The sequence below is a fragment of the Oncorhynchus kisutch genome, linkage group LG17, assembly GCF_002021735.2.
Source record: "Oncorhynchus kisutch isolate 150728-3 linkage group LG17, Okis_V2, whole genome shotgun sequence".
In the NCBI taxonomy this organism is placed as follows: domain Eukaryota; kingdom Metazoa; phylum Chordata; class Actinopteri; order Salmoniformes; family Salmonidae; genus Oncorhynchus; species Oncorhynchus kisutch.
In genome coordinates, this window is record NC_034190.2 from 77,280,174 (window position 1) to 77,297,390 (window position 17,217).

General features: G+C 42.7%; 2 protein-coding genes across 2 annotated transcripts in view; one reads left to right on the forward strand and one right to left on the reverse strand.

Annotated features, from left to right (window-relative positions):
• Positions 1-7,043: 7,043 nt before the first annotated feature.
• Positions 7,044-9,814, forward strand: si:dkey-9p24.5. Its single transcript, XM_020505347.2, has 4 exons — positions 7,044-7,275; positions 7,365-7,627; positions 7,836-7,981; positions 9,344-9,814. Exons 1-4 carry the CDS (start codon positions 7,073-7,075, stop codon positions 9,590-9,592), a joined length of 861 nt encoding a protein of 286 aa, XP_020360936.1. The 5' UTR covers positions 7,044-7,072; the 3' UTR covers positions 9,593-9,814.
• A 505-nt stretch (positions 9,815-10,319) lies between these two features.
• The window catches only part of LOC109907080 (disco-interacting protein 2 homolog B-A), an 88,760-nt gene continuing 81,862 nt past the window's right edge, over positions 10,320-17,217 (reverse strand). The window contains exons 36-37 of the mRNA XM_031794669.1: positions 14,520-14,643; positions 10,320-14,200 (exon numbers count right to left, since the gene is read on the reverse strand). Coding sequence (XP_031650529.1) covers positions 13,948-14,200; positions 14,520-14,643 — 377 coding nt within the window. The 3' untranslated portion in view covers positions 10,320-13,947. The remainder of the gene's footprint in view (positions 14,201-14,519; positions 14,644-17,217) is intronic.

Consider the following 17,217-nt stretch of genomic DNA (forward strand, 5'->3'; position numbering starts at 1 on the left):
TACAGCACTTTGAGATATCAGCTGATGTACGAAGGGCTATATAAATAAATTTGATTTTGATTTGATATGATAGCACACAGGCTTCAGTGCGGGAGAAGTCCAAAAAGCTACTGCAGTTTGCCCTACCACTGACTGCTGGACATCAAGGGTAACCACTTCTTACATGTCGGTTACATGTGACTTCATTGAAGATTTGTTGATGTCTAGCTGTCTTCTGGACTGCTTTGAGTTCAGCAACAGACACACCTCAGAGAACTTGGCAGAGGAACTGTTGAGAGTGGCCAGAGAATGGCAAGTAGATTTTTAATATATATATATTTTTTTAATTTTACCTTTATTTAACCAGGCAAGTCAGTTAAGAACAAATTCTTATTTTCAATGACGGCCTGGGAACAGTGGGTTAACTGCCTGTTCAGGGGCAGAACGACAGATTTCTACCTTGTCAGCTTGGGGGTTTGAACTCGCAACCTTCCGGTTACTAGTCCAACGCTCTAACCACTAGGCTACCCTGGTGTGTTGTGTTAGCGACAATGCAGCTAAAATAACCAAAGCCATGAAATTGTTCAAATGGATCCATCATCCATGTCTTGCACACACAATCGACCTGATTGTAAGAGATGCTCTGAAGGTGATAAAGCCCACTGTGGACAAAGTGAAAGCAGCCTGGGAATACTTCCACAGGAGCACAGTAGGTGCTGAAAAACTAAAGTCTACACAATGCCAGATGGGGATGCCTGAGCTGAGGCCTAAACAAGACTGCACTACAAGGTGGAATTCAACATGTTATATGTTGAAGAGGTTTCTTGAGTCAAAGGATGCCATCATCTCTACTTTGGCCATTGTCAATGCACCTGTTGATGCTCTGACCCAAGAGGAATGGGAGGTGGTGGAGGAGGTGTGCAGAGTCCTGGAACCCTTTGGCAGGTCACTGTGGAGATGAGGAGAGAGGTACAGTAAACAGTTATTACTACATCATTATTTAATCCAGTGTTATATGTGTATATGAGCAGTAGATGAGAATGTAGTATCAGTGGACAAAACATGAACCTGAACTAATAAGTTACTGTTCTCTCTTTTCAGCTATGTGACAGCCTCAAAAATGATACTCCTGTGTAAGGGTCTGCAGCGAATCACAGCCAGCCGCCAGAGAAAAGCAAACGTAACCACAGGACATGTGACAGAGTTGATGGACACCCTATGTTCATCAATGGACAGAAATTGAATATTATCACGTGCTATCAGAAACCGCTGCGCTTGACACCAAGTTTAAGAAGTTAGCCTTCAGTGATGCCAGAGCGATTGATAAGGCTCTTCAAAGAATAACCTCAGCAGCAGGGAGGGACAGCCCTGGCAGTTAGCTGGCTCAGGCAACAGGAAGAAGAGGGATCAGATGGAGCAGAAGCACCAGCAATAGTGCCACAAACGTCTGCTGTTTGACGAGAGAGCAACTGGGGATGCAGCATGAAGGAATCCCTCAGCCGATGCCATAATGGAGGTCCAGTCCTATTTGGGGGAGCCCCTCCAAAGATCTGCAGATCCTCTGAGCTGGTGGAAGAACAAGGCCTCTGTCTACCCTCGGCTTACTAAAGTCAGGACAGGGAGTCTCTGCATAGTGACCACATCCATTCCCTCAGAGGGTCTTCTCGAAAACGGGACAACTAATTACTGAGAGAAGAAAGCTCATCAGCCCCTCAAAAGTGAGGCAGCTTACATTTCTGAATGCAAATCTCTCATAAAAGCTAAATATGGTCAGCATTGCTGTGTGCTGCTGGTTATAACATGGCAATAAAGAAGAGAGAGAAAAAAGGGACCAGCTTAATGTTTTAAGTGGGATGCTGCAGTTTTGCACATTGTTATTTATTTTTCTTTGATATGTGCAATATTCTATTATTATGTTGTTCAGATTGTATTTGTTTTGAAAATGTTACATGCACTTTGTTTATATAGATTAAAAAGTTATACTTTAAATGCAAATGTTTAATAGCATTAGTTTTCATAATAAACCAATGCATTTTTAAATACATTGTGGTTAAGGTAGAGTGTGATTTCATTTAATTAGAATTGTTTTAACACCAGTCAATATCAAACTATCGCAAACTGTTTGACTTGAAAAAATACAAAACCGTTTTTTTTAAAGAGCCGTTTGGGAGCCAAATGAGCCGGCTCTTTTTGGTGAGCTGAGCCGAACGACCCGGCTCACTGAAAAGATCCGGAAGCCCATCACTAAACGGCAACCATCTCGCGCCCCGGGTATTCAGTCAATCAGCGGCCAGAGGCTAACAATTAATATTCGTGGTTAAAATTTTCTGGGATTTAGCTACATGTGCATAAAATCTGTTTAACAATATATATATATATATATATATATATATGTTGCAATGACACCGTTTGGTTGGCCTGCATATAAGCATATTTTAAGGCAGCCGCCACTGCAAAGTGGACTGGACGTTACGATGGGGGTGCATGCCTAAATTCACCCTAGAGGGAACTCCAGAGTGTGCTCTGGGCGTTCGTAAATTAATCAATTATTCTGCGCTTTGCCCCACTCAGACGAGAGTGCTCTGAAATCGGAGTGAATTTACGAACGCGCCCATTGTGTATGACGAGTTGAGTTCACCAATCATGGTGCTCTGTTTGTGTGGCGCGCACTCAACGATCAATGTTGGGAGTGCGTCATCAAATGTAACAGTTTTTGACCGTTTGAATAAAGGCTTCTCGTACCAGTTTGTCAATGTAGCTAGCTAGCTAGTTAGCGAACGCCTGGTCGAGCCGTATAGCTAGCAACATCTGGCTAACGTACTTTGCTAAGATGAACTCCTGTGCCAAATTGTTCATTTTGATAGCCATCGCAGGAGTTTGTGTTATCTTGTATTTGGCCACTTTGGAGGAACATGTTACAACAGACCGTGAGTTGCTAGCACAGCGTTTAGTAAACAAACATTCCTTGGTTGATATACCTGTATTATACTCGGTGTATTATATACAGTTGAAGTCGGAAGTTTACATACACTTATGTGGAGTCATTAAAACTCGTTTTTCAACAAACTATAGTTTTGGCAAGTCGGTTAGGACATCTACTTTGTGCATGACACAATTTTCCCAACAATTGTTTACAGACAGATTATTTCACTTATAATTCACTGTATCACAATTCCAGTGGGTCAGAAGTTTATATACACTTAGTTGACTGCCTTTAAACAGCTTGGAAAATTCTAGAAAATGATGTCATGGCTTTAGAAGCTTCTGAAAGGCTAATGGACATAATTTGAGTCAATTGGAGGTGTACCTGTGGATGTATTTCAAGGCCTACCTTCAAACTCAGTGCCTCTTTGCTTGACATGGGAAAATCAGAAAAAAATGTAGACCTCCACAAGTCTGGTTCATCCTTGGGAGCAATTTCCAAACACCTAAAAGGTACCACGTTCATCTGTACAAACAATAGTACGCAAGTATAAACACCATGGGACCACGCAGCCATCATACCGCTCAGGAAGGAGACGCATTCTGTCTCCTAGAGATGAACGTACTAGAGGTCGACCGATTATGATTTTTCAATGCCGATACCAATTATTGGAGGACCAAAAAAGCCGATTCCGATTAATCGGCCAATTTAAAAAATATATATAGATATTTTTTTATGCATTTGTAATAATGACAATTACAACAATACTGAATGAACACTTATTTTAACTTAATATAATACATCAATAAAATCTATTTAGCCTCAAGTAAATAATGCAAAAACAAAGTGTTGGAGAAGAAAGTAAAAGTGCAATATGTGCTTTGTAAGAAAGCTAACGTTTCAGTTCCTTCCTCAGAACATGAGAACATATAAAAGCAACCTTCGTCTCTCCCTAGCCAGTACGGGAGTTGTAGCTATGATACAAGATAGTAGCTACTAATAATTGGATACCACGAAATTGGGGAGAAAAAGGGGTAAAAAAAATAAAAAAGATGTTTTAGGTTGTAGTAATTATAGGAATTATAGGACTATTGGATGTTCTTATAGTCACTTTAGTATTGCCAGTGTAACAGTATAGCTTCCGTCCCTCTCCTCGCTCCTCCCTGAGCTCGAACCAGCAACACAATGACAACAGCCACCACATTGAAGCAGGGTTACCCATGCAGAGCAAGGGAAACAACCACCCCAAGGCTCAGAGCGAGTGAAGTTTGAAACGCTATAAGCGTGCGCTAACTAGCCAGACATTTCACTTCGGTTACACCAGCCTCATCTCGGGAGTTGATAGGCTTGAAGTCATAAACAGCGAAATGCTTGATGCACAACGAAGAGCTGCTGGCAAAACGCACGAGAGTGCTGTTTGAATGAATATTTACACGCCTGCGTCTGCCGTGCACCGCTCAGTCAGATACTTAGATACTTGTATGCTTGTATGCTCAGTCAGATTATATGCAACGCAGGACACGCTAGATAACATCTAGTAATATCATCAACCATGTGTACTTAACTAGTGATTATGATTGATTGTTTTTTATAAGATAAGTTTAATGCTAGCTAGCAACTTACCTTGGCTTACTGCATTTGCGTAACAGGCAGTCTCCTTGTGGAGTGCAACGAGAGAGAGACAGGTCGTTATTGCGTTGGACTAGTTAACTGTAAGGTTGCAAGATTGGATCCCCCGAGCTGACAAGGTGAACATCTGTCGTTCTGCCCCTGAACGAGGCAGTTAACCCACCATTTCTAGGCCGTCATTGAAAATAAGAATAAAATAAGAATGTGTTCTTAACTGACTTGCCAAGTTAAATAAAGACTAAATAAAGGTGTAAAAAAAAAAATACAGATTTCCGATTGTTATGAAAACCTGAAATCGGGCCTAATTAATCGGCCATTCCGATTAATCGGTCGACCTCTAGAACGTACTTTTGTGTGAAAAGTGCAGAACAACGGACCTTGTGAAGATGCTGGAGGAAACAGGTACAAAAGTATCTATATCCACAGTAAAACTAGTCCTATATCGACATAACCTGAAAGGCTGCTCAGCAAGGAAGAAGCCACTGCTCCAAAACGGCCATAAAAACGCCAGACTATGGTTTGCAACTGCACATGGGGACAAAGATTGTACTTTTTGGAGAAATGTCCTCTGGTCTGATGAAACAAAAATAGAACTGTTTGGCCATAATGACCATCGTTATGTTTGGAGGAAAAAGGGGGACGCTTAAAAGCCGAAGAACACCATCTCAACCTTGAAGCACGGGGGTGGCAGCATCATGTTGTGAGGGTGCTTTGCTGCAGGAGGGACTGGTGCACTTCACAAAATAGACAGCATCATGATGCAGGAAAATAATATGTATATATTGAAGCAACATCTCAAGACATCAGTCAGGAAGTTAAAGCTTGGTCATTTGCGGTCTTCCAAATGGACAAAGACCCCAAGCATTCTTCCAAAGTTGTGGCAAAATGGCTTAAGGACAAGAAATTCAAGGTATTGGAGTGGCCATGACAAAGCCCTTACCTCAATCCCATAGAAAATTAGTTGGCAGAACTGAAAAAGTGTGTGCGAGCAAGGAGGCCTACAAACCTGACTCAGTTACACCAGCTCTGTCAGGAGGAATGGGCCAAAATTCACCCAACTTATTGTGGGATGCTTATTGTGGAAGGCGACCCGAAACGTTTGACCCAAGTGAAACAATTTAAAGGCAATGCTACCAGATATTAATTGAGTGTATGTAAACTTCTGACCCACTGGGAATGTGATGAAAGAAATAAAAGCTGAAATAAATCACTCTCTCTACTATTATTCTGACATTTCACATTCTTAAAATAAGGTGATGATCCTAACTGACCTAAGACAGGTAGTTTTTACTAGGATTAAATGTCAGGAATTGTGAAAAACTGAGTTTAAATGTATTTGGCTAAGTATGTAAACTTCCGACTTCAACTGCATTCACTCTTATACACCTGTATTATTTAATGCCTATACAAACTAAATCATGATTCAATACAATGTTTTAGCCTATTCAAAATATGCTGATGATATGCCTCTAGTTGGCCTTCAGCTTGAGGGGCTAGACGTTGATGATCTCGGACCACGATGCACATATTAATGACTGAAATCACGTAGATGACAGGGTGCCCTTCAGTCTTGTTAATGCTGATGATGAATGTCTTTCTCTTCATGATGATCATGGTTTTGGACCAATGATGCAACACATAGGAACTTAGAACTGCAGTAGTACAATAACACTTTTGTACTTCGATCTGGAGAATGATCTGCTCATCATGGGGTATTAATCCTGTTTTTAGTGTGGTGAAGCCAAAGACAAATTTCCACAATGCGTGGAAATTTTTCAAAATCTATAAGGGACATAGCTAACCTAATCCTAATTCTGCTCCATTGCTGGTATTTATGTTTTTGTTGCCATAAACAGTCTTAATCAAGAAATAACTTGATCATGGATTGTCAGTTAAGTTACATGCTGACCAGACCGGAAACGTCGTGTGCGCGAGCGTCGCAAAATAAATGTAGAAATCCATGTTATTCAATTATTGCACCCATCGCGTCTGCGATGCCAAAGGCTAAAATAGAACTCCTTTCTATTTCTAAAGCAGATCGCACTGAAAGTCCTGCCTCTCCCATCCCCTCATTGGTTTATAGAAGCAGGTACCCACGTGCCATCTTCTCATTGGTTATACCCACGTGGGTGATTGAAAGACAAACTGTTTTGCCGGTAGTCGTGGTAATACTATGAAAGTTTTGATGCGATCACCATATCAATTCAAAGATGAAAAAGCCTGGAAGGAGAGATGACTAGAAACTATTCGGTTAACCGTTTTGTGTGTGGATTAATTTGTCGGAGTAGAGGACCTTGTCCAGTTCAGGTAAAATAACAACTCAATGTTTATATCCCAGGACAAATTAGCTAGCAACAGCAAGCTAACTAGCTAAATTTCCATACATGTTTAGGGATATCCTTGCTTTATCAGCTTTATGTACCAGGTATTCATGTCTTCAAATGGTGTGGCTGGCCATTAGGCTGAAGCACAAACTCAGGATTGTGGTTCTTGTCTTCGTATTTAGTGAATTGTGGAAAGAGACCAGAGAGACCATCAACGATGGTGCCATTTGACTATGATGATTATAGTGGTGGTCGGTTCGTTGGTGGCACTCCAATTGACCCTAGTATTTGGCCGTGGCAAGTCTCCATCATGCACCGTCCGACCGCAGCAGATCCTTTTCAGCATCACTGTGGAGGAGCCATCATCAGCCAGGACTGGATACTGACAGCTGCCGTATGTGTTCATGCACCACAGCATCGGTATATACCACAGCATATATTAAGTCTACCGTTTAGCTACTTTAGCAGTTGTCTTTTTCCAAAACTTTTCTTTGCCCTTTTTGTTGCAGCCTTTCAAGCAACCTGATAGTCAAAGCTGGGACCACGGATACAAACCACAATGACGCGAACACACAGGAATTACAAATTGAGAGGATAGTCCCGCACAAACTTTTTAATCCTATCACACTGAGATACAACATTGCACTTCTGAAGTTGAAACCCCCCCTTGTATTCAACACCTTTGTGGATGAAATTTGCATCCCAGATAATTCCAATGTTGAAGAACATCAGTATGGTATCTGCCACATCACAGGCTATGCAGGGCCCAATGGTAAGTCTTACAACAAAATAACATGGTTTACATCTTCAAAGTAGAGCTGGCCATATAGCCTACTGTAGGGGGCTTGAAATGGTCACAAATGATGGTCATGGGAAGAGCAGGTGTCCTTAATGTTTTGTATACTCAGTGTATTAAAAACAAAAATATAATGTATAAGCCTTTAACACAAATTACGGTTAACCTATTTGCTCTTCGACAGCAAACACCAGCATTTTACAAGAAGCAGAAGTGAAGAAAATTGGCAATCCCAGGTGTAACATGCCTACCTGGTGGAACTACAAAGTGGCTAGGGACATGTTTTGTATGTCTCATCCCAGTGGCATGGGTGGTCCTGATGGTTGTGAGGTAAACTGAAGCCGATACAACCTGTTACATTCAGACAAGAGATGTGTCCCCAATGGCACCCGTTTGACCAGAGCCCTGGGGTGCCATTTGGGACACAATCATGTCCTACATTTTGTTTAATCTCTGACATTTTAGATAAATGTTAGTTAGGCAAAAATATAAAGTGTTCTTTTATTTCAGCTCTTGAAACATCTCAGAAATGTCCCATACGCACAAAAAGATATCAAATGTTGTGCACACATTTGTTTACATCCCTGTTAGTGAGCATTTCTTTAGCCAAGATAAATCGATCCGCCTGACAGGTGTGGTATATCAAGAAGCTGATAACACAACATGATCATTATACAGGTGCACATTGTGCTGGGGATAAAAGACAACTCTAAAATGTCCAGTTTTTGTCACACAACGCAATGCTACAGATGTCTCAAGTTGAGAGACTGTGCTATTGGCATTCTGATGGCAGGAATGTCCACCAGAGCTGTTGCCAGATAATTGCATTTTTATTTCTCTACCATAAGCCGCCGCCATCGTTTTAAAGAATTTAAACATGTCAACGTTGTGAACAAAGTGCCCCATGGGGGCAGTGGTGTTATGGTATGGGCAGGCATAAGCTATGGATAGCAAACTAAATTGCATTTTGTTGATGGCAAATTGAATGCACAGAGATACCGTGACGAGATCCTGAGGCCCATTGTCATGCCATTCATCCACCGCCATAACCTCATGTTTTCAGCATGATAATGCACAGCCCCATGCAACAAGGATCTGTACACAATTCCTGGAAGCTGAAAATATCCCAGTTCTTCCATAGCCTGCATAATCACCGGACATGTCACCCATTGAGCATGTTTGGGATGATCTGGATCGATGTCTACAACAGTGTGTTCCAGTTCCTGCCAATATTCAGCAACTTTGCAGAACCATTGAAGAGTAGGACAGCATTCCACAGGCCACAATCAACAGCCTGATCAACTCTATGCAAAGGGGATGTGACGCTGCCTGAGGCAAATGGTGGTCACACCAGATACTGACTGGATTTCTGATCCACGCCCCTACCTTATTTTTAAAGGTACAGTATCTGTGACCAACAGATGCATATCAGTATTCCCAGTCATGTGAAATATATAGATTAGGGCCTTTTATTTCAATTGATTGATTTCGTTATATGAACTGTAACTCAGTAAAATCTTTGAAATTGTTGCATTTATATTTTTGTTCATTTATGTTGTAAAAATCCATGTTATGATAATTAATATTATTCTAAGAAAATCACCTCCCGAAAGACATGAAAGACATGAATCCCAAAGTCATAAAGTAGTTATGTTAAGTTTAAATGTTTGCTTATCGCTTGTATTTCCTCAGATGAATCTTGGGGGCCCTGTGAGCTGCTTCATGCCTGCAAACAACCGCTACTACATCTATGGGGTGCGGGTGTATACCCAAGACTGTGGTGTGCCTCGGCGGCCCAACATTTACCTCAAAGTGAGCAAGCATTTCTACTGGATTCAAAGAGAAGTTGGGGACAGCGCCCCCCCTATCCTTGCACCAATTCACAGTCGTTCTTTGGCCATGTGCTTTTTGCTTTCCAGCTTAGCTAAGGTGGTGATTTGACCGTTTCCACACCAGTTACATTTGTGACATTTTATTTATTAATTTAATTTGAGAGCAGTCTAAATATTTTTAACTAAACATATGATACTATAAATAAAAAGTATGGAGGAAAGGATTTTGAGCGCTCAGACAACACAAATGAAGCTGACACCCCCCCACAGGGGCAGGGAGCAGCGCCATAGACACCAGGCTTGGAGGGGTGGGGTGAATAGTAGACAGTCAAAAGTTTGCCATGCAACACCAAGGTAGATGCTACTGTACGTAATGACTTTTTTGTTGATGCAGATTGTAGAACATTGGGTTGCCTTGTATTTGATATCTCAGATGACAAATTAAGTAGACTTCACCCCCCACATATATTCATTCCAAAATGTAACTTGCCTGCAAATGTTGTGAAAAGCTGAAGTTAAGCCAAGAGATCTAGAAAACACTAGGACATTCAGCTGAGAAAGATTCCATTTTCCTCTGTAATAATGTGGTAACGCACAATATTTTCATCATCTCTTTTCGTTAGTCTCCGCCACAGCATCCCTTTTCAACACTTTTAGGAATTAGCGACTGAGCAGCCCAACCACAAATGACAGAAATGGATGGGCTGTTGATGTTCAAAATGAAGTGACTGTCAGGTCGTAACACCAATCAGACATCAAGTGGGAGAGGCTGTAGCGGAAACCAGCGGCTGTGAAAAGAGACTAGTGGCTTTACAGATCACAGAGCAGAGACATGGTGACAAAAGCAGATTTTTATTGTTTCATTTTGCTAAACCAAATAGAAAACAAATGATCCCCATTGACAACATGACAGAACGTTGGTCAAATAGGACACGTTTGCCTCTGAGTTGGAACTCATTGCATCACTGACAATATTGAGAAGATCTTGTACAGCATTTATGCATAGTGAGCAGCCTTGAGGTATATATATTTTGGGCCCTTGATGTTTACAAATAACATTAATCATCCGAAATATATTGTTTTATCACTACACAAGTACAGTACATTGTGCTTACAAGACTAAAAGCTTAACATCCTTTATTGTTTTCAGTTTTACTGCAATTGGCACAGTGTTTATTACAAAATATATGGAAATATTGGCAATCCTGATCATTTGTCCTAGCCTGGTCCTATACCGGTTTGTGCTTTTGCCAATTGGAGCTGGCACAATAGTTCAAACAGGCTGGAACTCAAGCTAGGTTTTTCCATGGATAGAATCTTGAAAAACGTTCCCCTTATTTCCAGTTTTGGATAGCACCAATGTGTCTAATGAATGTATGGCAGGACAACATGTTGTCACACCCATAGAATTAGATTGAGTAGAACGGGCTTGGAACCGCTCACACCATGGAGATTGAGTGGTAAATTCCTTCTAGTTCTATGGTCACACCACTATAAGATAAGATGATGATTTAAACATGCAAAGGTGGAATGATACAGTAGCAGCTTGGCAAGAAAGCCAAATACCACAGAATAGTCCCATTTTTTTTTTAAATGAATCATTAAATGTAACTTTACTCTAAAGATGGACTTAAGTTACAATGTTTGTCATTCAAGTAGTTTTAACAACTTCCTAAATCAAACAAGGCTTTTGTTTTGCCACAGCGTTGTGTAGGGTAGTTGAAATCTTGCATGAAAAACATTACAATCATTTAAATAATTTGGATGGATGGAATAAAAATAGTTTGATGCTAGGCTGGATCCTTGGGATGTCCTGCTAGAGTCAACCCCTAAACATTACATTACAGTGAATGACATAAAATAAGCCAATCAACAAAAAAGAAACTGGCATTTTGGAACAAAAATATTGTTCAATATTTTGATGTTCATTTAATTAAAAAGGGAAATTAAACTTTTTTTCCACAAGGAAAGGCAAACGATGTCACCATTTAAACCATACGATCACACACGCCAGCAATAATGATATGGAAAAGTGCAAATTGTTACCACCTGCCAAACCATATGATATGCTTCCTTTAATTTTGAAATGTGTTACTTAGCCTACGTTTAAGTCTGTGATGCAGAAATTTGCTGTCAAGTATGAAAGATCAGTCAAGTTTTATGAACAAAGAATAAGTTCATAATTTCAATGTACACAGTAACACCAGTTATACAGTTGATGACCTCTAAAATATACCCTATACGGTCAACATCTTACCCTTCACAATCCCTTTTCTAGTCATAATACAATCAGAATAATGAAATTAAAACCTTTGACAAATAATAACAGTAAAAGTATTACAAGTTCCACAGGTTTTATAAGGCAAGAATTTGTCCTCATCTTATACCCACTGCCAACGGTTTGGTAATTCACCAAGTCCTTGATTTATGAAGATGTCACGTTTCATGATGGCACAAAACAAAGGGAAAGGGGATACCTAGTCAGTTGTACAACTGAAATGTGTCTTCCACATTTAAAGGCACAGCAGTCTTCCGACATCCCAGATGTAGCCTCATGTGAAGTTAGTCAGAAATATAGATGCACCTTGGTGACTCAATGGGCACTCCAGAATCAACAAACAAGCCTAGCAATTGACTAGCCACGGACCCCAAAGCTTTGCCATCTGAAAGCCTGTGAGAGGCCAGCAGCTGACTGACTGATACTTATTCAAGCTAAGATAGTGATTCAGCAGAGGAGCCTCCATGATATCAGGTCAGCCAGCAAGTTAATCAGAAGTTTATTGTTCCATATTACCAGTATTTTGTGCTTGCTAGATATTTAAATATTGACGATAAATAGAGTTGTGTAAAGATAAATATGTACAGCAGTTTAGTCGTATGTACAGACATACATATAACCCTGACCCCATAAAACAGAAGTCCCTTTTATTTACATGATCGATGAGAGAACTCTCATGGAACGATTCCTGCTCATACATCAAGACCTTCAAATATTGTCCCCCAAAAATAAACACGGTCTGTTTTGTTGTGCGAGTTTGCTGCTGGTATGTTTATCTGTTTCATTCCATACCAATGACAAGTGTGTTTTAAAAGTGAATTCTTCTAGCACGTCTAAAAGCTTTTAACATAGCAGTAAAGTGTAAAAAAAAGAAAACGAGGTCTATGGGACAGACACGTAAGATGACCGGTCAATTCCAGCTCTGCAGTAAGTACAGCTACTGAGGTGCAGGTGTTTGTCTGACTCAGTGGGCTGTACTTACTGCTGCTATTGTATTGTTTGTGATATTGTTTAGTTCTTCTGCATTTCTTGATGAAAAATGGAAGTGAGTAGAGGTCAGAGTCTCCCATCGACAATCCAGGGGACATATAGACTGCGTCTCAAATAGCACCCTATTCCCTATTTAGTGGACTACTTTTGACCAAGGCCCATAGGGTAGTACACTATATAGGGAATAGGTTGCCATTTGGGACGTACAATACGCATGGTCCCAGGTCTTTCCAACTCCTTTGGTCATTGTCTCATGAGGAGTTGATCTGCAGAAACAGATCTGGGACTAGGCTAGGAGAGATTATGGAAGGACAAGGAAAGGTTAAAGTGCATGGGGGAAGCTTCCAGCTCGTCACGTTGACTCCACAGTCCTATCCTGACCAACATGACGGATTGTGGACCACTCAGGAGAGAGCAGGGTACAGGCTGAACCAGGGAATGGATCGAGATGAGAAACACACCTCTGTATTTTCTTCTATAAAACAAGATTCACAATAATAATGGCTGGGGATAAAATCATGGTTAGGAGCAGTCGGGGAGAGACAGTGGATGAGGGTATTGGCAAACATCTACTTGATAGGTGGACCCAAGTGTCAATCAAAGAGGAGAAACCAATCATCTTCCTACTCTGTCAGTGGGAGGCAGGGAGTGGTTGGAAAAGCACCAGTAAGAAGCAGCAAAAACCCATGCAGACAGACATGCTCTAACTTCACTCCCACCCACAGCCTTAATAAACAGTCTCTGTTTCATAGAGAGGAGACTCTGGCCGAGAGAAAAAGAACGCTGGGGCAGGAATTACTGTAACAGGATGGCTAAACCAAGTCCAAGCCCATCCACCAATGCTACTCCTGCCCTGTCCTGCCAATCTGTCCCACTGCCAGATGAGTGAGTGTGAGGTCCATTCTGGGGAGAAGCAGTCCACCCCCCGCGCCTCCCTCCCAGAGCCTCTATACTTTAGCCTCTACCCCAGTGGACACCGATAGCCAGCCTCCACCCCAGTGGACACCCATAGCCAGCCTCCACTCCAGTGGACCCCCATAGCCAGCCTCCACCCCAGTGGACCCCCATAGCCAGCCTCCACCCCAGTGGACCCCCATAGCCAGCCTCCACTCCAGTGGACCCCCATAGCCAGCCTCCACTCCAGTGGACCCCCATAGCCAGCCTCCACCCCAGTGTGAATGGGGCCTGGGCCCTCCTCACATGTTATAGGCCACGTAGATGGGGTCCAGCTGGTCGGCCAGGAACGAGTCCCGGAGGTGCATCCTCTGCTTCTCTCCCCGTGAGTTGATGGGGATGACCCCCGGGTCAACAACAACCACCACACCCACAATCAGGTGGTGCTCCTCCAGAACCACGTTGGTCACCAGAGGCACCAAGTCCAGGGCCTCCTGCTCCGACCCGGCCAGCTCTGCTACTACTACCAGGAGGTTGGTCCACGTGAACACAGCACTGTGGAGAGAGAGACAGCCACCCATCAAGTTAACATTCAGGGGTACACAGCAGATATAGAGAATGACCGGCACCAACAGTCAGTCACTCATCAAGTTCAACATTCAACTGGTTCAGTGAGATAGAGCACGGTGCTGTGTACCCTTCCCGTTCTTTCTCAACACCAAGGAAACTAAACATGTGGGTTTATACTAGATACAGTATATGTCAATGTCAAACACAGTTCTGGTACAGACCACAAAACAGTCACATCAGGTTACAATACACCTAGTGAAGCATGCATGTACTGTGTGTGTCTGAGCAGACAACAGTATCTCACCTCTCAGCGATGCTGCGGTGTGCCCGGGACACAGAGGTCTCTATGTCGATGGGGTGGTAGCGAAGCCCCCTGAGCTCCAACGTCTCATCCAGCTGGCCCACCACAAACAGAGCGTCATGACGATCTGAAGGGAAGGCAGACAGATGGATCAGGAGTGAAAATAGATTTGTCATCAACACAGACAACTTAGAAACTCAACACCCATGGTGCTGCTTTTATCTCAATATCAAATAATTTCTGGGTAACAATTAAGTACCTTCATGTGATTGCTTTCAATTAAAATGGTTAAACAAAAATAGCTTCATAGTAAAGAGCAATTTTGCTAGGACTGTCTGGGATGGGTCTGAGTGGGAGGGGGAAAACTGAAAACTGTTATTGGCAGACAGGTTTGGAACTCTTTCTTATTGGTCTATTAACCAATTTACCGCCTAGTGATGTCACCAGGCAGGCCAAAGCTCCATCCCACCAAACCAGGCTGAAATTTCAGGCAATATTTTCAAACAGCTCTTACACTAAAAGGGTATCATAATAATTATCACAGTATTATTTCAACCTCATCCACTGCACCTACCTGGTGTATGTGACAATAAAATAAAATACATTTACCAAAAACAGAAAAATAACATTTTTGACTGCACTGGGCCTTTAAAAAAGGCACAATCAAATCAAAATGTATGTGTCACATGCGCCAAATACAACAGGTACCTTACAGTGAAATGCATACTTACAAGCCCTTAGCCAACAACGCAGTTTTAAGAAAATTAAAATGACTATGCATAGATAATAATAGTTAAGTAGAAGGGGGGCAATGCAAATAGTCTGAGTAGCCATTTGATTAGAATTTCAGCAGTCTTATGGCTTGGGGGTAGATGCCTCTTGGACCTAGACTTGGCGCTCTGGTACTGCTTGCCGTGCGGTAGCAGAGAGAACAGTCTACGACTAGGGCGGCTGGAGTCTTTGACAATGTTTAGTGCCTTCCTCTGACACAGCCTGATATAGAGGTCCTGGATGGCAGGAAGCTTGGCCCTGGTGACTGGCCGTACGCACTACCCTCTACACCTTTTTTTTTTTTTTTTTTTTTTAACCTTTATTTAACCAGGCAAGTCAGTTAAGAACACATTCTTATTTTCAATGACGGCCTGGGAACAGTGGGTTAACTGCCTGTTCAGGGGCAGAACGACAGATTTGTACCTTGTCAGCTCGGGGGTTTGAACTCGCAACCTTCCGGTTACTAGTCCAATGCTCTGGCAACTGCGGTCGGAGGCCGAGCAGTTGCCATACCTGGCAGTGATACAACCCGTCAGGATGCTCTCGATGGTGCAGCTGTTAAACCTTTTGAGGATCTGAGGACATGAATCGGTTTTGTTGTTCCCTCTTCACGACTGTCTTGGTGTGCTTGGACCATGTTAGTTTGTTGGTGATGTGGACACCAAGGAACTTAAAGCTCTCAAGCTGCTCCACTACAGCCCTGTCGATGAGAATGGGGCCGTGCTCGGTCCTCTCTTTCCTGTAGTCCACAATCATCTCCTTTGTCTTGATCACGTTGAGGGAGAGGTTGTTGTCCTGGCACCACACGGCCAGGTCTCTGACCTCTTCCCTATAGGCTGTCTCGTTGTTGTCGGTGATCAGGCATACCACTGTTGTCATTGGCAAACTTAATGATGGTGTTGGAGTCGTGCCAGGCAGTGCAGTCATTAGTGAACAGGGAGCACAGGAGGGGACTGAGCACGCACCCGGGGGGGCCCCCGTGTTGAGGATCAGCGTGGCGGATGTGTTGTTACCTACCCTTACCATCTGGGAGCAGCCCGTCAGGAAGTCCAGGATCCAGTTGCAGAGGGAGGTGTTTAGTCCCAGGGTTCTTAGCTTAGTGATGAGCTTTGAGGGCACTATATGGTGTTGAACGATGAGCTGTAGTCAATGAATAGCAATTCTCACATCGATGTTCCTTTAGTCCCGGTGTGAAAAGGCAGTGTGGAGTGCAATAGAGATTGCATCATCTGTGGATCTGTTGGGGTGGTCTGCAAATTGGAGTGGGTCTAGGGTTTCTGGGATGATGGTGTTGATGTGAGCCATGACCAGCCTTTCATGGCTACAGACGTGAGTGTTACGGGTCGGTAGTAATTTAGGCAGGTTATCTTACGTGTTCTTGGGCACAGGGACTATGGTGGTCTGCTTGAAACATGTTGGTATTACAGACTCAGACAGGGAGAGGTTGAAAATGTCAGTGAAGACACTTGCCAGTTGGTCAGCGTATACTCATAGTACACGTCCTGGTAATCCGTCTGGCGCTGTGGCCTTGTGAATGTTGACCTGTTTAAAGCCGTCCGGAACAGCTGATGCTGTCATGCATGTTCCAGTGTTACTTGCCTGGAAGGGAGCATAGAAGTTATTTAGCTTATCTGGTAGGTTTGCGTCACTGGGCAGCTCGTGGCTATGCTTGCCTTTGTAGTCTGTAATAGTTTGCAAGCCCTGCCACATCCGACGAGCGTAGTATGATTCGATCTTAGTCCTGTATTGATGTTTTGCCTGTTTGATGGTTCGTCAGAGGGCATTGCGGGATTTCTTATAAGCTTCCGGGTTAGAGTCCCGCTCCTTGAAAGCAGCAGCTCTACACTTTATCTCAGTGCAACTTTTGCCTATAATCCATGGCTTTTGGTTGGGGAATGTACGTACAGTCATTGGGGACGACGTCATCGAT

Bases quoted from the DNA above. Each gene is read 5' to 3' on its own strand.
- si:dkey-9p24.5 (XM_020505347.2), top strand. From the start codon at position 7,073: ATGGTGCCATTTGACTATGATGATTATAGTGGTGGTCGGTTCGTTGGT. The intron at 7,628-7,835 runs GTAAGTCTTACA...GCTCTTCGACAG, and splicing joins AGGCTATGCAGGGCCCAATG to CAAACACCAGCATTTTACAA. The intron at 7,982-9,343 runs GTAAACTGAAGC...GTATTTCCTCAG, and splicing joins GTGGTCCTGATGGTTGTGAG to ATGAATCTTGGGGGCCCTGT.